Below are 25167 nucleotides of genomic sequence, written 5' to 3'. Positions count from 1 at the left end.
TAATTAGCATTTTGTAGTTGGTTAAAAAGTATAGTATTGAAGAGTAGCTCTTAAGATCCTCCAGGCTATGAATAGCTGTTGGCCATAGAGGAGCATTTGGCCTTGAGGAAGCTCATGGACAATTCACCATGCATCTGTCTTCCTCTAGCCCAGTGGGAGTAGAGCTTCAAGCTAATTACTGAGCAGAAATTTCCCAGCAGACTTCCCTCTATATTTGTGGTATTGGTTTAAAATGTTCTCTAACTGATGTTTTTCCTTTCTGTTCTTCTTTTTGGAAACTATTATATTAGCCATTTTGGCCAATGGGAACTGGAATAGCCAGGGGATTTTTGGCTGCAATGGACTCTGCTTGGATGGTACGAAGTTGGTCACTTGGAGCAAGTCCTTTGGAAGTTCTTGCAGAGAGGTAGTAGAAAAAATGCTTACACTTTCAGTTCTAATCTCATCCTCCAACATCTCATCATTAGTTCCAATTCCTTCTAGTGCGAATATATAGATAGGAGATAAAGATTCTCACTGTTTTTAGAGGGTGCTTGTGCGTATAATTAAATTGAAGAAAAAAATATGAAGGAGCTGATAAGCTGAAGTATGTTTATAGAGGAATAAGAAATGTTGAAGCTGTTCTTGGTCCAAGTTTTACAAAGCAGATTAGATGAGTCTTTTATTGGTGCTTATTGGTATTACATGGAGATAGTGAGCCTGACTTACTGTCACAAGCCTTTCAGTAGCAAACTAGATGAAGATGGAGGTGCCTTTAAAGTACCAGAGACAACAAAACTCTTTGCCATTCCCTATTATCTTGTAAATATATTTTATGATTTTCTTAACAGTATTAGTAGTGATGCATCTTTACAAACAAACTTTTTTTTTTTTTTTTTTCTTTTTTTTTTCCCCTAAGGGAAAGCATTTATAGGCTACTGCCTCAGACCACCCCAGAGAATGTGAGTAAAAACTTCAGCCATTATAGCATCGATCCAGCCACCCGGTATCCCAATATCAATGTCAACTTCTTGCGGCCACAGCAGGTAACTAGAAAAATGGTGCTTCTGAATATTTGTAATCTGCATTGTCTCTTTGTAGGGGAAACTGTGCTCATGTTTTGGGACTGATAATGACCTGACTGTGGCAGTATAACTTGGAAGCAGTGAGATGCAGATATATCAGACAAGAGTCAAGCTCTTTAATTTCTGTTTTGTCTAGAGTTTAGGAGTTGTAAAAATGTGCTTTTAAATCATCTGTATTTTTGATTTTAACAGTTTTAACCATGCTGTGATGATACATGAAATCTATAAACGTGTCTGTGCTTGCATTTTCTTTGTACTGTCTAGTATACCAGTCTATCATTACAATTTGGTATCCACTAAGCAGCAGCAGTCATCTAAACTATTCAGCACTGACAAATTGTCCCTTGTTCTGGAGTTTTTGAGCTATAGTTTTCTGCTACATAAGAATACTTGTCTTCTTTCTTTTGCATTCGTGTTCTCCTGCCCTTTCTTTATGGATGTTGGGTACAGAGCATGTTGGTCATTTACATTTTTTTTTAATCACTTTAGGTACGCCACTTGTATAATACAGGAGACTTGAAAGACATTCACCTGGAAATAGAGAACTTTGTGAACTCCAGGACACCAAAGCTGACTCGGAATGGTAGGCCTTGTTACTACTCCATTCCTTTTGGTATTCTGGGGCTGAATTAGTGCAGGGCACGTGGAGCAATGTCACTAGTGTATTCTTTAGTCAGGCTCTTTTTCTGTAGAAAAAGTATCTAGCAATTGTTTTGTCAGCAGTCTGATTTTTTTTCCAATCTTTCAAGTTTCAATTAGCATGCAAATATATTTTTGTTTACCTAGTTTCCTTGCTTTATACTGCTGCAATTTTTCTAGAACGTCATGTTATCCAAGCATTGCTTTTCACCTCCCTTATCCCCGTAACAATGTCCTTACTTAGAGTGCAGGAGGCTTGCCTGAATTCACTCTAACAGTAAACACAAAATTCTTATAAAAATAACAGAAGTTATTTCTAGTACAGTCTTTCATGTTTATGCTTTTCTTTACTTAATCTCATCTCCTAGCTTAACTAAATGGAACCTTACTTTACTTATGTTATTCTGAAAGCTAGATGCCTTCTGAGAAGCATTTCAGTATCAGTCTACTTGTCCTATACCCCAAGGGGTATGTTGAACATTTCCATTTGCGCACCTTGACTTCGAATGTCCAGATAGCACTGGGGTCTCTCTGAATGGTGCTTTGCTGCTAAGCCTCCTTTCACTGCTGAATATGTAGTCTTTGAATTTGTTCTTTGGCCTGCAACCATGTCCCTTTAGGCTGTAATCTTGTCAGATCTTGCAGTAAGGCAAGGTCAAAATAGGTCAGCACTTCTAATGGAAGATTTTCAATAGGAAAGAAACAATTACAAAAGTACATTTGTAATTCTTGCATTACAAATAGTGTATCTGGGCTTTAGAGAGCATTGTACTACTGCATATCCCTTTGATAATATTTAAAACAAGCCTTTGTAACTACTTTATAATTCCTGGGGCTCTTTTATAAGGGCTAGGGTGAAATGTCTGGCAAGATACAACTTCTATAATTACTTTTTAGCGAATGAAAAATCCTTTCCTGGATCTAAAATAGATATGATAGCCTTTAAAAACAATAATAATAATTTTGTCCTGTGTTGCCCATTGTAGAAGGAGCATATTGTTTACATGAAGGTTTTATTTGTCTATTCATATTTTTTATGATGTAGTTAAAATTCATGTAAGAGATTTTGTGTGTTTCTACTTAACAACCTGATTTCTTACAGAGTCTGTAGCTCGCTCTAGCAAATTGCTCAATTGGTGCCAGAGGCAGACAGATGGGTACGCTGGTGTAAATGTTACAGATCTCACGATGTCATGGAAAAGTGGCTTAGCTTTGTGTGCCATCATCCACAGATACCGTCCAGACTTAATGTAAGTAATTGGCTCTTTTGAAGATCTGGGAAGGGCAAAACGTTAGTTATATTTCAAACAAATACGATTGAGAGTGAGGCCATGTGTTTGTGACTTATGAAGTAATGGATTGAAATTAAGTCAATTAAGCCTGATAGAAGCTAATGTACAGTGATTCACCAGCAGAGTGGAAGATCCTAATAGCTTGATGAATATGAAGGTAAATGTGTTGTCATTTTATTTTCTGGATGATTTGACAGAATTAAACTTCAAATTGGTATTGTCTGGAATTCATTTTTGTCAAACAGCTCTTCACTGTGAAACTAGTCAGGAATAGTTGATTGCTTCAGTTAAATTTCTTGTGAACAATTCTCTACACAGACCTTTTAATCTCCTGTTTGACGGTAACTTTTTTAAAACTTTAAGGCTGCCTTTTACAGAAGTAGTGACTCACTACCTGAATGTCGCTGTTTGTAAACTAACATGTTGTTTGGATGAAAGAGAGGCTGTCCTCTTACACTATATATTGAATAAAGCAGTAGCCCCATTCTAGAACATGAAAGCAGTGGCTGGCAGAAGTATTAGTATCAAAGACTCTGTTAGTTTAATTGAACTCTGCAGTGACTTCAACTTCCCAAAGGGACATTAGAAAAAATAAATGCCAGAGATGTAATTAAAGGCGTAATCCAGTAAAAAGCATGCTAAATAATTGTGTGGTTGTTCCCTTCCATGTGCACTGAATTGCTTTGCTACTGGTGCACTCAAGTTAACTGAGCTACTCTTTTTAATAGATACATAACTTGAGAAGGGTTCAAGTGAAAGTATTCTGTACTGTGTTGCTTTTCAGATAGCTTATGGAGAGTTATATGAACTATGTAACTTTTTATAGAGTTTTAGCTTTGTGTATATATATACATATATATATGTATATATATATATTTCTACAAGTTTTGGAAAAAAATAGAACAAAATAAGGGGTCAGTCAAGAAAAATGGGGACAAAGAGAAACTTCATTTAGAACTTAATTTAGTTCCAAGCACATAAAAGATTTTACATACAGGAAAGCAGTAGAGTTTTCCAGCAACGGAGGAAGTGAAGATGTATTTTGGGGAATAATCAAGTTCTTAAGAATTTAAAAATTGGTTTATTGGAGGAGCAACAAATGAAAAAAGAGTTAAGTTTGAGTCAAAGTTCACCATAATTAAATAGCATCAACTCTGCAATACAAAAGGTATGTTGACAAGTAAATTTGGGAGATTTCAGAAAAAAATGGCAGCGGATCCCTCATTTCTTTCAGAAGACTGATTGCCACTTGATTCAGTGCATGCCCTCTTTCTGCCCTTTGCAGAGACTTTGATTCTTTGGATGAACACAATGTGGAGAAGAATAACCAGCTGGCCTTTGACATTGCTGAAAAAGAGTTTGGAATATCTCCCATTATGACTGGAAAGGAAATGGCATCTGTTGGTGAACCAGATAAACTGTCAATGGTGATGTACCTCACACAGTTCTATGAGATGTTCAAAGACACCATCCCCTCTAGTGGTAAGGAGTTTGGGGCAGGTCTTTAAGACTTAAAGATAGCTGCAGAATAAATGTGTGAGCTTGAGTTATCTTTGTGCTTCTTCCACATGTACTTAGACTAGTCACTCACTAACTTTACAATAAGTTGTCTTATTGGTGTTTATAAAAACAAGAGCATCAAGAGCAAAAAGAGGAGTTAATAAATACAAAGTAATGCCCTCAAAAGTCTAAACTCACTTCACTATTTGATGACTTCTCTGCTCTTTTGCTATTATTCAGGGGTTCATCTGTCTTCACTAATGTGAAATCCCTGGCTAGTATTTGTTTAGTAGGTAATTTTGAAATACTGGTCAAATTTTATATCTATTTTTTACCATCCATGAGTGGTGAGAGTGACTTCAGGCCAATGAGAGGCAGGAATGAAAGATATTTGATTAAAACTGTAGAATATAGTTGCTTAACATAAGTGAATATTGCCCATCTCTAAATCTTAATAATGTAATAGCTTTTTTGTTATTACTGATGATCTTAATTTCAATTCTAAGATATGTCTGATTCACGTCTGTAATTCTGGGGGAAAAAAATAAAAAGTGTGTTTAATAGCCATTTAAAAATACAGTCTATATCTGTTAGGTATTATTTGCAAAAACTCTGAACTCTTGTTACTAATACTGATAATCATGATGCTCTTCAAATATGAACGTAAATACAGTATTTATTCTGGGTGTTTATAAAGCCTAGAAGTAGAACTGATTTTGGCAAAATGAAGGAAGAAGCATAGCTGAGAAAGGTATTAATTTGGGAGTCTTTACAATCGTTTTGTACAGAGTGCTTAAGGAAAAGAGTGGTATTTTTAAAAAAAAAAAAAAAAAAAGGTGAGTCCTTCAGTTGTGTTTTTAATAGTACCACTGCAGAAATAATTTCATGGCATTCCCTTGTCCTACCTGTTTTTGCTAACAGATAGTGTGGACCTGAATGCAGAAGAAAAAGCTGCCCTAATTGCCAGTACCAAATCTCCTATCTCTTTTCTCAGTAAGCTGGGACAAAGCATCTCTCGGAAACGTACTCCAAAGGTAACCATACCACGGTCTTGATAACAGCTGTGTCTACTAGGCTGCTGTCCAAGTAGGTGGTACTGCAAATGGATGTGTCTGTCTGCTATGTATCTACAAAAGACCATGTGTTATTCAGCTCTTGTCATGAGACAATACATGACCTTTAGAATTACACTGGTCATATGCACTCTCAATTAGTGGTATATTTCGGTCTTAAAATCCTAGCTTTTTGGTAGAATGTGGGGATATACTTTGTATTGGAACACAATTGATTGCTCAGTTCCCAGTTTGTTGGAAGTGTTGAAGAATGTTAGGTAGAGTTTCCAGTATGTGAAACCCCAAAGTGTGGGGAGGGACAACATGCAACAGAAAAAAAGCACCTTTTGTTAAACAAATGGGCAATGACCTAGAGAATTAATTAGTTGCAATACAAAACTTATTTAATTGCACTCATGACATTTGTCAGAAAGGTATGCGAATCCTTATCTTTCTTTTTTTTCTTTCTTAATCTGTTTTCAGGACAAAAAAGAAAAAGAACTGGATGGTGCAGGAAAGAGGAGGAAAACCAGCCAATCTGAGGATGTAAGTATTAAATTAAAATTAATTCTCCAGAAATTATGCTTTGTTGTATTTATAGAGGAAATATTTTACTGATGCTTATGAAAGAAGAGTACACTACAAATGATATTGCGGTTTTATTGTAATTTACTTTATTATTGGTGCACTCACCAAATCAAAGTTTCATTTAGTAAAATAATGCAGCAGAGTCAGAGGTTTCATTCATAGTTGAACTGTAGTCTCCGTTAGTGCAAAAGGCATACATAACCACTATGCTCCACAAGGTAGTCCCTCAGTTCAAGTGCTTATAGCCAAATAGGTGCAAGTGAGCTAAAAGTTAGTACTTAGAGTAGTCAGTGAGGGTTGAAGATAGCGCTTTGCTTTATCCCATCACATTCATGAGTGTTTCAACTGTGGTCTCTCGGGTAGGTAACTGTATCAAGTAAGGTTGGAAAGATAGTTTATCAGAACATTTGATGGCATACCAAAGAAAATTAAAATGTGAGCTTGCAAATGCATGCCAATAGATTTGTTTTCTACACAGTTAGAAATCTATTGCAGCAAAGGGGAAGAGAGAAAAGGTCGTCTGGATGTATCTGTTAAATTTTGATCGCACTGGTTAATAGGAGGATGTCCCTCGAAGCTACAGAGAAGAAAGACCTACATTGGTGAGTGCCCTGACGGAGAGGAGGATTGATGCTGCCATTGGGAATCAGAACAAAGTCAAGTCCATGGCAACCCAGCTACTGGCCAAGTTTGAGGAGAATGCACCAGTGCAGTCTTCAACCTTACGAAGACAGGTATGAGATGGTTAATAAAACACTGTATTTTGGAATCATGGCACAAAATCATGAGTAATAACATGCATTCCTCAAGACTGGACGCTAGTGGTACTCTTGTACTTCAAAGGCTCTCCTGGGGAAGAATGAAGGTTACTCAAAAGAGAAAAAATTTACATCTGGGAGTATGGGATGGAGAGCTTACTAATGAAAGTCTACTTTCCTGTTACTGACAGTATTATGTGATCTCTTTCAAAAACACCTTACCAGCAATTAGGTTTCTTGTATAACTACTTTTGCTGTTGAAAAGCTTTCCAGAAACATCCCATTTCTCACCTCTAAGAGTTATCATTTAAATTCCGATTAAAACATTTTCATGTCAGGTTATATGTTTGTTCTTGTGAACTGTGATTAAGTTTTTTTTATCTTTATGCAAGCACAGCAGATAAATGTCTGGGAATTTCATTTCAATCAGGATATTTATATCATTTCAAGTGAGACTTCCTAACAACTGCCGGTTATTCAGGATATTATCTGAACTACTGCAACTGCCGGGTAGTCATCTTTGAAGTGATGCCGAGTCACTTGAAGATGCTGCTAAGCTGTGTAGTGTCAGCAGTATAAGCCTCAGTATGGTTTAAGTGCCTGAGTTCTAGCTCTGCTGCATAGTCTATCTTCATAGCTTGTGCCAAGCTCTGTGCTGCCCTGGCCAGACTGTGAATGGGACCTTACCCAGCTACTTTAAGTCTAGTTCAGGTGTATGTATGCTACATTACACAGTGGTGTTGGTGGCATAGCATAATCTCAGAACAATTACATTTATTCTATTGTTTGCCAGTCAAATGTTTCCTCAGCCAGTGCATATTGGCTGGAATAACCGGGCTGAATTGAAGAAACAATGAAAATAAAGGGAAGATCAAAAAAAAAGTGCAGTTTCCTATTTGTTGATGTCTTTTCCCTTTTTATATATGACTTGCTAAATGAATTCTCCTCTACCCTATTTTTTTATTAAATGTTTGTCTGTCTGATTCTGTCTCTCATTCCTTTGGCTTTCTTCGAGTTTCCTTTGCTATTCTATCATCTCTCCTTGGTCCCATCCCAATTTCCCTACAACCTGCATGCAGCAGCCTGTCCTGCCTTATCAAGAACGTGTTCACAACCAACCATCCAGCAGACGAGAGCAGGGCCGTCTAGCTCCCATGCCCCAGTGGAAACAGGTAAAGAAATTGGTTATGAATATGATATGTGCACCCAACACCAGCTATCACTATCCTGTTTTTAAACCAGTCCTTTTCCAGCAAAAATATCATTTTTAATGTGTGAGTCCATTATTTTAAATAGTTTAACTTCTAATGAATAAATTCAAAGTCTGCCTTTGGTAATAATGCATGGTTGATTGTTTCAGGAGGACTTAGTCATATTTATCCTTGTCTTATGCTAGTTTCATCTTCCTAGGTCTTCAGTGGATGTTTCATCAGAAACCTTGCCTATAGATGCAACGCTGTATTGTCTGAAGTATTTCTAGATTATTTTCTTAGAAAACAATAGAGAATATGTAGGCAATTGTTGCAGCCAGTGAGGTTAAAGATGTCATGCCATCTGTGGTATTAAAGCTCTTCATTGGTGTAAAGAGTGATATTGATTGTCAGTTTTGCTATTCACATGAAATACTACGTGTTCTGCAATTGGAAGAGATATTTCAGTTTCTGTGGTTTCCCTTTCTATGTGACAAACCTAGCTTTCCTTGCGAGCTTCTCACCTTCATTGCATTGCAGATTCCTGTATTACTGTGGATTAAGTAAATTTTATATTTTCTGCCACACACAGTGACAGAATAGGGATCAACAGAAGAAAGATCAGTAGGTATCATATTTTATTTTCTCTTTTGTATGTTTTAGCCCATTGTTATTACTGGTATTTTTCTTTCAGCAGTGCACTTTGAAAGCAAGGCATGTGACAATCTGTTCAGGCAAACAGGGATACTTATCTCACTGGCTTTCTCCGCCTCCTCTCTTTCTCTGTGCAAATCACCTCCTCTTGTTTCTGAGAGTGCTGAAATATATTTTTATGACAGCCATAATTTAGAGAAACATCTGTTTCTTTCTGGTTGCAGTTTAATCATAGCGTGCTTTTGGAGTCGAGAGGAAGAAGTTTGGAAGTTCACTTTCAGGTGGATACTCATCATCCATGATTAAGACAGATTTTAATTTTTAAGAATACTTCCAGGTATAGGGGAGAACCCAAAGAAGTGATACAGAAGAAGTGTATGTGGCTGTACATTACCATGTCAGTTGATGAACACTGCTTATGTCACCCTCCTTTTATTCGGCAGAGACATTGACGGCTGTCTGTGGGGACTTTTCCCCTCAAGATTGGTGCTGAAGTTTGCTTGACCTTTTTCTTTGAGCTTTGCTGTGTCAGCAGAAGATGGTTGGTTCTTGGGTCCCGAGTTTATTTTGGATTTTTCGGTGTTTTTCATGTAACAATGAAATGGAGAAGAATAAAAGCGGGTCTAAAAGATGCCCAATGTGCAAAATACATTAGGATCAAAGAAACAGTTTATATGGTCCCTGTTTGAAAGGTTCCTTAGGACTTGCCCAGGGAAATAAAGGATGTCAATGGTCTTCACATAAAAACTAATTGGGAATATACAGAACCATTTCTTCTGGACTGATCAGAGATCAGCTGAGCCTGAAAGCCATGCACTGACCCACACAGCCAGCTTTGTCAAGCTTGGACAGAAATCCATCCTGTGGGAATTTGTTGCTGAAGCAGTGCTTCGGCTGACTGCTGAAGATTCTGAATTCTGTTTGCTTAGGCACAAGGAATCTGACTGCTGTGAGACTGCGTGTTACTTCGGTACTGAAACGGCTTTCTACAGTGACGTTAGAAAACTGCCTGTCAGAGAAGGACCTGGGAGTATTGGTTGATAGTTGGCTGAATATGAGCCAGCAGTGTGCTCAGGTGCTGAAAAGCAGTGGTATGGCTCCTGACAAGGTCTTCAGGGGGAATTTGTGTCTGCTAGAAAGATCTGCTCATGAAGGGTCTCTTGTTTGGCACAAATGTCAGAGTTCACAAGCAGAATCTTCTGTTCAGTGATTCTGCATAAGATTTATCACATAATGAAAGAATTCTACTGAGGAGTCCTTTGAAGAGGAGCAAAGCAGTTCCTGAAGGGGACAAAATGGTGACCTGCTTTTGAAGAAAACAACAAGTTACCTCATATACTTGCCTGCAGGCAGAATGAGGTTGAGGTCCTCAGGGGTTCTTGGGAGAAGGATAGTTTCGTGTCGTGTGATTGATTGGTTTGGTCCTGCATCTTGGAAGCTGCATGGAAGAGGAAAGTGTACTGCAAAAGCAGCAAGAATAATTATAGGGGAGAACTGGATGTTCGTCTAGAAGGTGGTCTGGGTTGGACCAACCCAATTTTTTTTGGAGAATTTACATCTGCCTTAGGCTGTGGCTTGCCAATGTCTGTCAGATGGACTTCATTAGCTGTCCTTGCTTATCAGTTTAAGACTAGGATTTTGCTGTTCCGTGGAGTTAAAGAGTTACCAGCCAAACAGTTTCAGTTTATAATGCAGAGCCTCTCTGTGTCTGCTGTAGAGGTCGGATAGGGATGGCTTGGTATGACAGAATTCCTAGAAAGAGTGAAGTCTTGGCAGAATCTGTTCTGAAGTGGTTTTTACTTTCATCACAAGACTTTCTTGTTATCTGTCCTGAAAAGGGAAAACCTTGAAAGGATCAAGCAGGTTAAAAACTTCCTCAGTCTGCTGCTGTAAGCATTCAGTGTGGCCTGTTTTTTCTTCCTGAATTAGATTGCAGTGTTTGCTTTGTTGTACTACTCTATTTGGGAATGCTGATCTATGTTGTCAAAACTGGGTTCATGCTACTATGAACATCTCAGCAGCAGCTGGTAGTGCATGAAGATAATGTTTGTGTATGTGGACAGGAGAAATGTGCATTTTTTTGTGATGTAGTATCTGTATCTCTTAAAAAAAAAAAAAAAAAGCTGGATTGCATTTTGTGGTATGGTGGATAATCTCAAATTAACCTCTACTTGTGCTAAAATATCTTCCACGTTGCATTCTGTTGCTTTCCATTTTCACTGCTTTTGAGAAAGAACATCTCATCAGGGATCATGAAGCTATTGGAAAGCCATGTAGTCTATCCAGAAGAGTATCTGACTGGTTATGGTGTGGGAGACTAGCCCATCAGGCTGAATTTTGTCCTGGATTCCAATCTATGAACTTACGGTCTTCAGCATTTTTCTGCCATAATTTCATAGCCTCCTAACAACAAGAAGGTATGTGTGTAATGCACAACTGTAAATCGCTGATGTGTATGAAGATGCTTGTAAGATAGAGATCGCATGTTGTGCAGCACAAATCTCTTCTGCCTCTGGACATCTGATGTTTGTTCTTTTAAGAGGATTTCCTGATACGTGATAAAAGTGTGTTAGTAAAAACCCTTCTCAGTAATTCTGTTGGAATTGTGATTTTGAAAGAGATGTACTGTATGAGATGACCACAGTCAGCTGGATCTGAAATTTCAGCAGAAGAGAACTTATACCAATTATTTCTGCAAATACTGTTTTCCTACTTAATTTCTCATTTAAATATGTTAAGTCTTTCTTTCCTTGTTCCTGTAGCCATCTTTGACTTTGCATGCTTAGAGATACATCCTACTGGAGGACTGAACATGTACTTCATATACCCATACAGTGTTATATTCCATGATGTGCCGTGAAAAATTACACAAGTTTGGGAATATACAGAAAATTCAGATGCAAACTAGGCCATGGACAGTCTATGAACAGCTGTAGTAATTGAAAATGTTACCTCCCTTTCTGCTAGAGATTAGTGCCTTCACAGCGGAGCCTTTTGAATGTTCCTCATCCACTTCAGTGCAAAATCATGTGGCTTAGTTTAAGCTGCTTGTAGCATCTGTTTGAATTAGAGTTGACTTTTTTGGTGAAGGGGAAGAGAACACCCAAATAGATGTTAGCGCCAGCTCAGCTGTCAGGACCATAATGAATATCGGTAGTATCTTTACACAGCACGCTGTTTCTTTGGAGGCTATCTAGCAGTGACTCTGGAAACAAACATTTTTTTTTTCAGTGCAACAAGTTCCAGATATGCTCCTGTGAAAAGGAAAAAAAAGCAAGCATAAGATACATTAAATATCTAGAAATGGTGGGGAAAAGACTGTACGTAGCAGGGACATAAAGAACTAGCAAGGCATGTTCTTTCGGTATATAAAAATGAGGACATATATGCATTGTGTAGTATGCAGTTTATTCAGTATGGCTACATACTGCATTGAAAGCAGGTGTATTTCTCTTCTAGTAGAATGGCAAAGCACAATTTAACTTGCCTGAGTTGGTTTAATATCTGTAAGGTAGAGAAACTGAGAACCGGATACTGTGACTTGAGTTGTATTGTTAATAAGCTGCAAGCAAGAGTAATCAGGTCAACAGGACAGATATTCTTAAACATTGCAAGGCACAGCACTTAAGTAATTTTTCATGAAGCAACAAGAGCAGTCCAACTCTGCCACCAAGAGTTTCAAGTTTTACATGTGACTGAGCATAAGACCTTGACTCTGACTCAGAAACTGTTGCTTGAATTGATTATTGCTATAACTACATGCTTATTGGCTGTCTCTAGAATAATCTGTCAAATGGATGTGTGATCATGTAAATAGGGGTGAAAATTTTCTCTCAGCTTGGATAAAATGTGGCTTTAGGTCATTCATAAGAGCTACGAGCATAGGATCATGGTCTCAGCTTATGCATTCTAGCCTGTCTTACAAAGTCAAGGGTAATGTTATCTTAGCTTTTCTACCATTATTATGTTTTTTTTTTTTCTTTTTTTGTTTTTGTTTTAAAAAAAGATGAGGAGTAAGGAACGTTGTCGGACCTGCCCCAAAAAAGTGATCATGCTCTCTTCTTCCACTCCACCCTCCTCTCCACCGTATCCCAGGCAGCAGGTGATTCCCTCCGCATGCTCTGTCCCTCTCTCTTCATTACTGCTTTGTACAAGTGACTAAACTGGTTACCAGACATCCCACTTACAAATATATTTCCAATTTTATTTTTTCAGAGGGTGATAGGGCTTCTTCAACCCCTTAGAATAGAAACACAGCATTAACTCAGAAGAAGCATCATTTTGATGATTGACTAATGCACTGGAGATTCTGAGACTTTACTCTAGGGTAATTGGTAATTACAGTAGCCTTCTTCAGTTTTGAGTTGCAGCAAAATAGAGCTGAAATAAAAGGGCCATGTCTACCTTTAAGGTATACATATGCTTCTTAGAAATTCAGTAGGTGTGCTTTTGTCTAAGTATTAGAACATGATCTTGTATTACGTATCATTCACTGGCCAAAGGTTCCTTTTTTTCTAAACAGAAATTAGTATGTTTGGAGTAGTTCAGGGATGGAAATTGCAACTTTTCTCCATCTCTGTTCTTTGTTTATAGAAGTGTGACTGAGAATTTGCTCTTGTATCCATGAAACTCTTTCAGATTTATTGCATGAAGTCCTTTTTTGAATTGTTGTTGTGGCCTGTACATGTCCAGTTTGGTCCTTCAGTTTCCCCCACATCCAGGCCTTTGTCTCAAGAGTTTGTGTTCAGTCTGTCTTAGTTTGCATTTGGAGTTGTGTTGTTCTGAACGCAGTATATACATGTGAATCACATGGGTGTACACATGTATTTGTTGTCCTTCTAGTTAAATATTACCTGAAATCTTTGAATACCCGTGTCTCGTTTGTTATACATGGTCATCCTGCTTCTCTGTCTCTCTTTATTTTTGTTCCATTTTCCTACTGCAGTAATAAATTCTCCTCCTTCCTGATCAACCCTTAACTAATCTTTAGTTGATAAAAAGGCAGCTACAGTTCCATAGACCCAAATAGATTTCCTCAAAGGTGGAAAATGTTTCTTTGCTGAGCACTTGTTTTCCTATAAACTCTACTTTTAGTGGAGTAGAAAAGGGACATTCTTGAAAATATTGTTTGACTTGTCTTACTGCTGTGGTTTCTCAGAGTACAGTTACATGTTACATTTCATCTGCCCTCACTACAGCCTCTGGACCACACTTCCTCTCCTGCTTCTCCTAGGTCAGATTTGTGCAGACTAGTTAGGCCTGCTTACCAAACTGATTTTAAATTGTTCTAACAAAAACAGTAGTTTGTTTTCTGGCACACTGTGGACAGTGTGGTGCAAGGAAGGATTCAGGAATGCACATCTGGGTAAAATAGGTGGGGAAAGCCCTTTTCATTAGCAAAACCCACATCTAAACAGAGTTGACTGTAATGAGAAGTTGTATCATTACAAAATGGTTGTGGTTGAAGGGACCTCTGAAGATTATCTAGTCCGTACGCCCTGCTCAAGCAGGGTCACCTAGAGCACATTGCACAGGATGGTATCCAGGCTAGTTTTGAATACCTCCAGAGTAGGAGACTCCACAGCCTCTGGGCAGCCTGTTCCAGTGCTCTGTCACCCTCACAGTACAGAAGTGCCCTCTCATATTCAGCTGGAACCTCCTGTGCTTCAGGTTGTGCCCATTGCCTCTTGCCCTGTGGCAGGGCACCAGATATTGTGATAGCTAGCAGCCTTCCTCTCATCAAGATCCTTTGAAGATTTTCCCCAAGGTTATGACGGAGAAACTAACTTAAATGTTGAGATTTATTTTTTAATCTATGGTTTGGCAGTCACTTTCCATATTTAAAAAATGGACTTTCAGTTTCTGAGGACCCTTTAGCTCTGTATTTTCCATCCCTGTCTTCTCCAAGTATTTTATTTGTTTGTCCTGTGACTCTCTCTTACTTGCCTAGCTCAGTCATGAGACCTGACTGCTGCTGGATCTAAATGTACATAGACCATTTTCTACCTCGTGTCCTGTAGGAAACAATTTTGCTCAAATTAAAAAAAAAAAAAAAAAAAAAAAAAAGCATTGTCAGCTTCCTCCTTTTAACTCCAGAGGAATTTTTACCTCCTGTGCTACAGGAGTAATCTGTTAGAACCAGTATTTGAGGGACCTGCCTTTGGATACCTTTTTTCTTCCTTATTCTTTTTCTGAAATTATCTTGGCCCACACCTCATAGTGAGTCAAATGGATCTATGTGCTTGTTACACCGATGTATTTTAAAAACTCTACACTTCTAATGCATTCATTCTACCAATTCCTTTAAACTTTCTATTTCTTTCCTTTGATCTAACATCACAGTAGATGTCGAGTGTCTTACCATCTTTATTGTACTAATTTTATTACACTATGGTTAACAGATTTAATACGAATCTATATGAACTTTTTTTTTTAATATCTTCCCTACAGGAACTAAGTCATTATTGCCACTTTAAAAATATTCTTCTCAATAAACTGTTTTTTCTATCGTTATGACTTCTTTTCTACCTACATTCTAAGAAAAATCAAATTCAGTCTTTTTTGACTAGGAAGTTGGTCTGTAATTGTTATTAAGATCATAATTTGTTGCCTGCAGAGAAACAGGGAACCTGGTGCTGACTTTCTTGGGGAGCAGAGTCCCAGACAAGGAAGGGTAAAGAGCATGAACAAATGGCATGGATGCTGATGACACAGCTGTGTGCAATACAGGGAGCAAATGTACTGAGTAGTGAAGCACTTATCCTAATGCTGCTGTTAACATGCTGAAACTGCTGAGAGTCAGTTAGGAGCAGTCAACTCTTTCTGCGTGATGCGCACACAAATGCATAACAAGCCTTCATCAACAGTTTGCTATATGCTTGTATTTTGCCATAGATTTGGCACTTAAGCTCTTCCCATTCTTCTTTTTCTCTCACACCTCTTTTTGAAGTATGCTGTGGCTGTAGCAGAACAAGAAGAGTTGTTTTGCGCTAGTTCATGCGAACACGGTTGCATTGTGTTCACTGCTTGCTTTCTGGATGGTTAAACAACTGGCATTCCATCCTGCCTCCTACAGGCCAAAGTAAAAGGAAAAATGATGAGGCATTATTTAGTATAGAGGGCTGAAGCCTTCTTAACAATGAAATATTCAACAGCCTGTCTCAATGATTCAGTATTATCCAGAAGCATGGGAAAAGGAAAGATAGACACTCAAAAGAATTGGTTAATTTGAATTCATATTGACAAATTAATTGACATTCCAGTAAAGGCTTTTAATGAATTAAGTCATAAATGGTAGCCAGCTATAAAACTTGTAACTTCAAAAATGTGTTTTACACAAAAGACACTTGTGGGCCGAATGTTTTCTGTCAGGCAGTAGGAAATGAATAAGCATGTGTCTGCAGTGACACAGAAGCCCACAGCTTTATAATAGGCCCTAGTTTTAGTGAAAATTATCTAGTAGGAAGGAGTAGGTGGAACCGAAAGCAGCTGAAAATAGAGAGTATTATTAATGTGTTTGAATGGGAAAAGTGTTTCTCATTGATTGGGTGTGACCCCGATTTTCTGTTCTGCTTTGGAGAACAGTTAACAGTATGTAGCAGCACTTTAGCTTTCTTGACAGATTAAGCCTGAGGTTTCTTCACACACACAGTTGTAGTTCCTGGTCCGTTTACTTTTGAACACTACAAACAAATTAGCTGAAAGCTGTATGATGTTGCAAGTGATACTCTGTCCTGTACAGCAGGCCAAGTCAGGTCTTTTTTCCATGTCACTGTGTGCAACACACAACAATTCAGCAAGATTGATATGAAAGACCAGAATAGCAGAGGTGTCAGATATAGTGATTGGGGTGTGTTGACACGATGGTGCAGTAAGAACAAGTATGACAGAATTGCAGAAGTAAAATCGGCAACTTCTGTGCTAGTTCGATTTTGCTTCAACCAGCCAGTCTCATTAAACATCCTCTCTTTTATAAGCACAGCATTCTCTTTTCATATACAGTCATCTTTAAAGAGCTTATTTAATTCTTTATGAACACTGAAATATATTGCCCTAAAAATGTGTGTTTCTGTGCAGAAAATCTGAGAAACACAAACGTGCAGGTGTAGATGTGTAAAGGAAATTCTCGACAAACAAGCACTAGGGTGAAATAAATTGGTGAATAAGTTCCTTTGTGCATGGTAAAGCCTCATCTTGATGAAGAGTTTTTTTTGTTTTCTTTTGGGTTTGGGTTTTGTTTGGTTGGTTTTTATTTTTGTTTGGATGGCAATGCCAGAGAGAGGCTATGCGCTTGTTTGGTTTTGGCTGCAGCTGTCCCAGGTGGGAAAGTTGTGAATAATGTCTAATTCAGCTGATTTTTTCTTAGCCTGGACTGTCAAACTATAGCTCTTCATTAGAACATTAATGCAGTACACAGTGGAAATGAAAACAGTCTTTGGTAGGGAGCTTCTTCCTGCTCTGCATGTGAATTTCCCACCTTGTGTCTGGCGTTTTGTTGTCTTTTCCTTTGGGGGATTTTTTTTCCTGGTTTGTTTACTTCTTCCCTCCCTCCTTACCTCACAGAGATCTCCTCGTTTTTTTTCTGACGACCAAGTGCCTGAGAATGTTGAACAAAGGGCATGTCAGCTGGCTGCCCTCCTGGAGTCCAGGCCTGCCGTGAGGCATCAGGTGACTACAGTCCTGCCTGTCTGGTGTTCTGCATCAGGGGGTGATTCTGGGTACCACTGGCATCTGTGCTAAGAGGGGTGGAAAAATTCACCAGAATACAGGGACCATTGCCTGTACAAAGTTACATGGCTAAAAAGAAAAGATCACACTCATTTTGTGTAGTATTTTTTATCATGTTGCTGGTTTTTAGCTCTTTTCTTGAGGAATGAGAATGTTTCTGTTTCACAAAATAGTATAAACAATAAGGTAAAAAACAGCCTGCAAGCTTCAGAGTGCATGCTGAAAGGAAACTGGACCATGGATCAAGTCTTCTCACAGTGGTCATTTACCAGTCAATTGCTCACCAGATTTACTTGCTTCTGGAAGCAAGAACATCTGTGTTTTCCAAGCATAACTGCTGGCTCTGAAGTACTACTTCTGTGTCCATATTTCCTACATACTTATTTCCAGCAACAGAGTTGGCAGCTTGTGCAGATTTTCTTTGATTCTACTGTACACTTTTGGTTTGGTTTTGTGTTTAATATTCTCTTCTGTTTGTCTTCTCTGACATAGGGGAGCATGCCAGTTTGAACTGTGCCTTCTTTTGTTTCTCATTCCTAGCTGTTTTCGGTTACCTTCAACAGCCTTTGGCAAACTGGAGTGCCTTTGGAAAACACCATCTACATAAGCGATTATTTTTTCAGAATTTATGGTTTTGAGTTAACTATCCAAAACCAAGCTGTTTTCTTGAGCGGGGATATAAACAATCCTAGAACTTTTGTTGGTGGGCATAACTTTTCTAAGGGATGTCAAAAAGGAATTTATAACAATTTGGTCACTTTAAATTGGTGTTCTTTGGGGATGCAGTCTTTGCTGATTATTAAAATCAGTGAAGCTGTTCTCCAGGAAGGCAAAATGAACCTTTGGCTGGATTTGAAATAGGATGCTGGGGTCATAGAAGAAACAATGAAAGACTGGGTAAGAAGATTCCTTTAAACATATTATCATCTATTTGTTAATGGGTGACACAACCGAAGATCTCAGTCATGATCCAAGGACAGCATGCTCACATGTATTTCATTACTCAGTTGAGGTAATGATAAAGAATTAACACGAGGACCAAAACATTTACTTCCTACCTTTTGTGTTGCTCTTTAGTACTTCTAGGCTCTTCTTGAGGATGGAAAAGATTAACAGCATTACACTGCAAAGAAAAAAAAATCTTATTTCTGTATTGTGCAGAATTAAGGATGAGAGAAAATAAAGGGGAGATGTAGAACACAAAGTAGAGGATAGGATGAAGCAGGTAAGGCAGAAAGGAAAAAAAAAACAGATGTTAGAACACTGCAGACAATGATACATTATGATGTGAGATTTAAGGAAAGAAATCAAGAAAAATTAGAATAGTAAGAGAGAATGCAAAGTGAGAAATTTTCAGAAAATCAGTTTGGTTAAATGTTGATGATCTTAAGTACAGAAAATCGGTGTATAAAACAGTTATATTTCTGAAATCCCAGCTATTTTACATTTTGCCTGGTAGATTCATTCTTGAAGCTAGCCTATTCTAAATTGCTAGAAATAACTGTTTTTGTGGGTCAAGCAGCTATATGACATTAATTTTTCCTTTTTATAACCCAAAGCACAATTATCTTTTTTTAAAATTGAAAATGGGTCAAATATTTGAAATTTACATATTTATTTTTTTCTTCCAGATAGAAACTGTACATTCCTGTAAATTGCTACCAGCACTGTGTGATATGTTTAGCTACCATTTTTTTTTCCTATTTAGATTAAGTAGGTTCTTGGGAGATGGGCATTAATGAACTATAGAGATAATGAGAGGCCAATTTTTGGGCTCTTCTGTGGAAAAACTGGTTTCAGAAGGATGCACATTCTCAGTTTGGGATTTTCTGTTTGCCATTTGATAAGCAAATCATTGAAACAACATTGAACAGCAGATTGCATTTTATTGTTTCATTCTTTTTAGCATGATGTTTCAAATCTGCTGACATTAAATGTTATGTTGGAAACTTGATGCTGATAACTGGCAACACATACAAGTTAATTTCTTTCTCTTCCACCCCTAAGGAGAGCAGGCTTTTAGTTTATATAGTTAAAATATAGAAGAGGTCTCACATGGCCTGAAATACGATCATAGTGTCTTGAGCCAGTAATACAGAATAATGGGAGGCTCAGGAGGAGCAGAGGAAATTGATCTGGGATCTGTGCCAGTGGTTTAGCTGGTTGGGTTATAGGAGGCTGGACATCTGTGGAAGTAGGTAACTGCTTCCAAATGGCCCTAAATAACTTAAAACTAAATAAAGGGCAAATTAAGAATAACTTATTCTGGCTCACTAGGGAGAAAAAGACCCTTGTAGGACAACTTGGAAAAAATGTCCAGTGCATCTTCTCTGATAATTACTTTTTTTTTGCTCATGGGAAGAAGGGCCTGTTTTTGTTCTCATTTTCTCCTGATTTTCCTCCATAGTCATGTATGATTGCTTTGATTTTTATTTTATTTTTTAGCCTGAGACTGAACCGTCTCGTCGATTCTTTGTTGACCAGTGGGAGCTCTCCCTTAGCCTCCGTTCTTCTAATCGCCCTTCTTCACCTTCATCTGACTCTCTTCGACAGGTAGCATTAGCCTGAGCATTGCAAGGTGCACTCAGCTGTCTGCTTGCCCCACCCAGGGACATACCACAGGAGATGGCTAGGCTTGCGCTGCTTCACCTGCAGAATGCAATATCTGTGCATATTCATGCACAAATGAGAAACCAGAGACAGCCTGTTGCATAGCTTGGTTATTGTCAACCCTAAACCAGTTTGAAACTAAGTATATTTAACATTTGGTGCAAATGACAAGGCTTCTGGTACATCCCACTCTCCAATCACATTTTTGAGCACTAATGGTCTAGCTTTGGAGTAAAGCTTTCTTGTTTTGCTTGCTGCTTTTCTTGTGAGTTTGGGCCAAACTACGGAATATGTTTGTGTGTATATGCTTAATGGATAGTATGAAGTAGAAAGTACTTTGGCTTTCTGAAAAATCACTGGGAATTTGAACTAGTTGCAGTTGTCATGTGTAAAACAAACAGGAACTTGACTTGACCTAAGCTGAAGTGGGTTCAAAATGTTTCAGAACTTTCTACATCTTGAAGGCATTTGCCCAAGGGAGGAAAGATAAAATGCTTCACTGAAAATCGAGTGTTAGGCCAGACGTCATGTATAGTAAAAAAAAAAAAAAAAAAAAATATCAGAAACACAGAGCCCTAAATCAAAAATTCAGCAACAAAATTTCTCACGCTAAGTAATCCATGGTATTGTGAGTTAATATTAGCATAGTCACTGTTCAGGCACAAAACTTTATATGTGTTGGTCGAAATTTAAAGATCCTGAAGCACCTGCAATTAAGGTTGGATGAAGGTTTCAAATCAGAACTTGTTTAGTAGAAATCCAGTTTCAGCTAAAAGAAAGTTTCTGTTAAAAACACCCACTTCGCATGGAAGAGCTTGAACTGTGTTTTAAGAAAGCGTAAATGTCCTCAGAGGTTTCCTTTTAGAGGAAAATGGAAACCTCTTGGCCAGACAATGATGGTTGCCAGTTTCAGATCAATGCTGAATGAAAGGAAGAAAAAAATCCAGCATATTCCATTTTAAATGTAATATTTGACGAAATACAATATATGACATTGAAATACAACTGCACGTGTGTGCACATAAGCTGAGGAAGTATATGGAATTCTGAAATTTTTCAAAGACAAATCATGTTTTTTCTTGGATATGCAAGTACTGCAAGTGTTCTACATATTGGGCTTAAATTAGTATACAAGCCTGTAAGAACAGTGAGTATAAGTTCTTTATGGTGAGAAATAAACCTTCTTTACAACAGTGACACAACTTAATGAATTAGGACTAAAGCAATAGCAATGATAATCTCTGATGGCCGAGCACACCATTTTTAAAACCATTTCCCCCACAAGTACCTATCCTGTGTGTTTTTTTTGTTGTTTTTTTTTTTTGTGATGCATCCTGCTTTTCTCATGTCTGAACATGTGAAGGTTATATACATTTCTAAAAGGCTAATAACCACACTCATGAAATTTATGCTCTTACTAGTTGTAGGAAATAACTAGTGTGCTTCAAACAAGTTCTGATATGGTTAAAGGGGGTCTTGAGGTAAGACTCCAGCCTTTTCCTTCAGGTTACTGTTATACCAGAAGCCAGTGTGTGTCTCTGCTCTTTCATTTGCTCAGGAGACTCCATCTAGAAACATTCATAATACTTCTTAGTCTGGAAAAGGAAAATTGCTTGGCGTGCTCCTTGCTGCTCTGAGTCAAATACATGGTGTTTGCAGTGTGATTAAGCTAACACGGATGTAACCACATAATTTTCTTAACTATGTAATTACTGCTGATGGCTGAAATTATTTCCTGTGAAGAACACTTCCTCTGCTCCTGCAGTGACCGAACTTGGCTTGCAAACACTCATTTTGTACTGTGTAAAGTAACAGCCAACCTGCCTAGATTTCTCAGAATTCTGGAGGGTTTTTAGATGTCCAATTTTGGTGACAGTCAATATCCTTGATGGAGAAAAGCCTAGTCATAAAGCCATGTTCAGTGTTGAACAAATGTGTGTTCCAGGTGTATGCAGGTATGGCTTCAATGTGTTGGATGAGGTTCTTGCCTCTTTTTCCCTATAAAATTTATGTATTTTTAGCATTGCAAAAAAATATGTATTTTTGAATCACTGTGAGTTCATGATTTAAGGATTTCTTCCTGCTCTATGAATGCTCTGTAAACGAGTTCTTTCCAATTGCTAAGCATATAAGTATATTGTGCTAAGCATATAAATATGTTGCAATCAGCATGTTACCTTAGACTCTGTGACATGTCTTCTAAAAATTTTTGATTGTGATGCCAATTTTACCTGGAATGTAAAATCTTTACCTATATTTGCTTTCATCTTTGAGAAGTATATATGTTCAGGGTTCCAGGTGCGAAATACCCCACAAGCAAAAGTAAGCTCTGCTCTCTTTATCATCTTAGTATTTCTACAGCACATACAGAATGCAACATGCAAACCTTCTTTTTCATGGTTGCAGTTGATACTGGACTGTTCTAGTGATTACTGATGACACTAGTTTTGCTGTTACTACCTGTCACTTCATATTGTCCACAGTTTTGGCATGATTTCACCTCTCTGCACCTTTTTACCACCTAACCTATTATCTTTTTCAGTCATTTTTTAAATTTTTTTTCTTTTCTCACTTCCCTTTTGTTTCATTCCATCCATCTGGTAGAAGTACATAAAGATGTACACAGGCGGCGTGAGCTCGTTAGCTGAGCAGATAGCCAATCAGCTTCAAAGGAAAGAGCAACCCAAAACCCTTCTAGACAAGAAGGAACTGGTAAGACGATGTACAGAAGGTGACGTGTGTTTTTGATTAGATGTTCTGTAGATCTGAAGTATTGTGAGTGTCTGGTTGTTAGCACAGCTGATGGAATCTATAGTAGCTTTGTGAAAGGTTCCACTTCCCTTTCTCCATCCCCTTCACTCTTGTTCTGGTTTTCCTTGCAAAATGTTTGAATTTAATCTCAGTGTCTAAGGATTGTGTATGAACAGTTAAGAAACTTCCAGTCACATTTATGAAGATGTGTTTGGTCCACTGGGGCTACTTCAGCATTATTGTTTACCAACTTTGATAATCAAGAATTGCTGTTAGAGGGATTTCTAATGTTTTTGCCTTTCCATCATATGCCTCCTTCTGTTATTTACTTCAAGGTCATGTTTAGTAGTACTTGTGTTCACTCCCCAATCCAGAGCTTAAATTACTCTTCACATTATGTAGGTGTGGTATCCTAGGACTTCCTTCACTGGACTTCAAGGTTAGTTTTTGGTGTCCCGGATAAAACTGATTTGTGTCAAAGAACTGCAGCACCCATGTGTCAAAGAACAGCAGCATCCAGATGCTTCTGTATCTGCAAAGATGTGGAGAAGATATCACCACACAATCTTGAGAGACTGGACATGCACAAATTTAGTCATGCATATTTCTGTCTAGGGTTCACTCAAAAAGGAGTTCCCCCAAAACCTGGGAGGCAGCGATGTCTGTTACTTCTGCCACAAGCGAGTCTACGTGATGGAGAGGCTGAGTGCTGAAGGCAAGTTCTTCCACCGCAGTTGTTTCAAGTGTGAATACTGTGCCACCACTCTGCGACTGTCGTCGTATGCCTATGATATTGAAGATGGTAAGAGAAATTGCTTTTTTTGTCAGAATTCTTTTAACCGTCTTGGAAGTTTGAGTTAGGGAAGGGAGTAACTTCAGTTCCAAAAACACACACTCTTAAACTGTTGAAACTACATGGATAGATATACCTAAGAATATAATCAAATATACCTAACCAGAAACCAGAGCAATACGTCAGGAGATGTAACTCATTTTGTCATCCAGAAATTGTGCATGTTGAAAATAATGATTTGAAATCACATATCACTTGTGAAAAATAACTTTTGTCAAAGAGTAGCAATGTGTTGAATTTGTTGCTTGAACAGCAATTAACAAAAATTTCTAATTTTCTGAAGAAAGAATGAAGTAGAAAGTGTCTTAGATAAATCTTTATGTATATCAACAATATTGTTTCACAGCTGTCATTTATCTTCACTCCTATCTCAATAGGAAAATGTACAAAATGATGTAAAACTAGTGAGATATTAGATGGAAAGGATTCTATATGAGAAATAATTGTGTATAAATCAAAATAAGTGAAAAAAGCTCTAGAACTAATCCTTTTCCACATTCATTGAAGCTAAGATGAAGTAAAAATTTCAGTAAACTTTATGCCATAGAATGGAACTCCAGAATATTCTGTACAGACTGGAAAGTTATAAAATAGATAGAAACCTCCTGTGGGTAGCTTGGAAGATTTTTTATTTTTTTATTTTTTGAAAATATTGGGTAGGATAATGCCCATGGAAATATCAGCTAGGCATAAGGGGCAAAAAAAGAACCAAAATAATGTATCTATTGATGATGAATTATATAACAACCTTCAGTAATGGACTCGCCCTGTCCGCAAGGATTGAGGAATCACACCAGTCTCGCTAAGAAACACATTATTCCTTGGCCAGAAGGTCAGCAGACTTGGCTTATGAGTTTAAAGGGGGCAATGCTAATTTTGTAGTCAACACATAAAAGTAACAGCTTCATCAGTAATTAAAGTTGGGACAAATTTGTTTTGAGCACAGCTGCTTTTTAGTGCATTCAGAAGTAATGGAGTACTGGATTAAATGTTTAGCAATAACAGACTGAGCTCTTCTGCCAGTTCTATGGGATGAAACAGTTTTTGCCACCATATTTAGTGATTCCCTCTGCCAACAAGCTTACATACATAGCTATGGCCAGATAGTTTCAATTATGCAAACAGAAAGCTTGGAGTCTCAGCACACTTATAGCATTGATTCTGAAATGATAACTTAATGTGATTAAGTTTCATATACATATGTGTATGAAGAATATAGGTCCAAACAGAAATGTGGTATCCTATCCAGTCTAATCGTTGTGAAAATCCAGCTCATATTTCAGTCTGGGTTTTCTTTGAGAGAAAACTAACAAGGTATGTGCACATAGTTGCTATTCATCTAGTTCTTTTCACTGAAGAGCATTCAAAGTCTGAGAATTTTTATATAAGAGCCTTTCTGTTGTTTCTCTTTTCAGACATTTCCCCCTGAAACAAATTGAATGAGCAGTTTCTGAAAGAGTCAATATTAATAAATGTTTGTTTAAGCATA

General features: G+C 37.8%; 1 protein-coding gene across 7 annotated transcripts in view; it reads left to right on the top strand.

Annotated features, from left to right (window-relative positions):
• The window catches only part of MICAL3 (microtubule associated monooxygenase, calponin and LIM domain containing 3), a 162388-nt gene that overhangs the window by 68390 nt on the left and 68831 nt on the right, over positions 1 to 25167 (top strand). For 4 of the 7 annotated variants that reach the window (XM_035346381.1, XM_035346406.1, XM_035346397.1 and 1 more), the window contains exons 9-17: positions 291 to 406; positions 899 to 1025; positions 1554 to 1647; positions 2806 to 2953; positions 4281 to 4477; positions 5417 to 5529; positions 6031 to 6093; positions 6696 to 6869; positions 23441 to 23627. In XM_035346381.1, the coding sequence (XP_035202272.1) occupies positions 291 to 406; positions 899 to 1025; positions 1554 to 1647; positions 2806 to 2953; positions 4281 to 4477; positions 5417 to 5529; positions 6031 to 6093; positions 6696 to 6869; positions 23441 to 23627 (1219 nt within the window). Of the gene's footprint in view, positions 1 to 290; positions 407 to 898; positions 1026 to 1553; positions 1648 to 2805; positions 2954 to 4280; positions 4478 to 5416; positions 5530 to 6030; positions 6094 to 6695; positions 6870 to 7972; positions 8066 to 12743; positions 12840 to 15353; positions 15411 to 17299; positions 17405 to 19909; positions 20018 to 22678; positions 22787 to 23440; positions 23628 to 25167 lie in introns of all 7 variants that reach the window. The other 3 variants (XM_035346355.1, XM_035346365.1, XM_035346374.1) reach the window with 2 other exon arrangements.

Source organism: Oxyura jamaicensis, chromosome 1, assembly GCF_011077185.1.
Source record: "Oxyura jamaicensis isolate SHBP4307 breed ruddy duck chromosome 1, BPBGC_Ojam_1.0, whole genome shotgun sequence".
NCBI lineage: Eukaryota > Metazoa > Chordata > Aves > Anseriformes > Anatidae > Oxyura > Oxyura jamaicensis.
The sequence above is the reverse complement of the archived record's forward strand: the minus strand, read 5'-3'. Positions and strand labels throughout refer to the sequence as shown.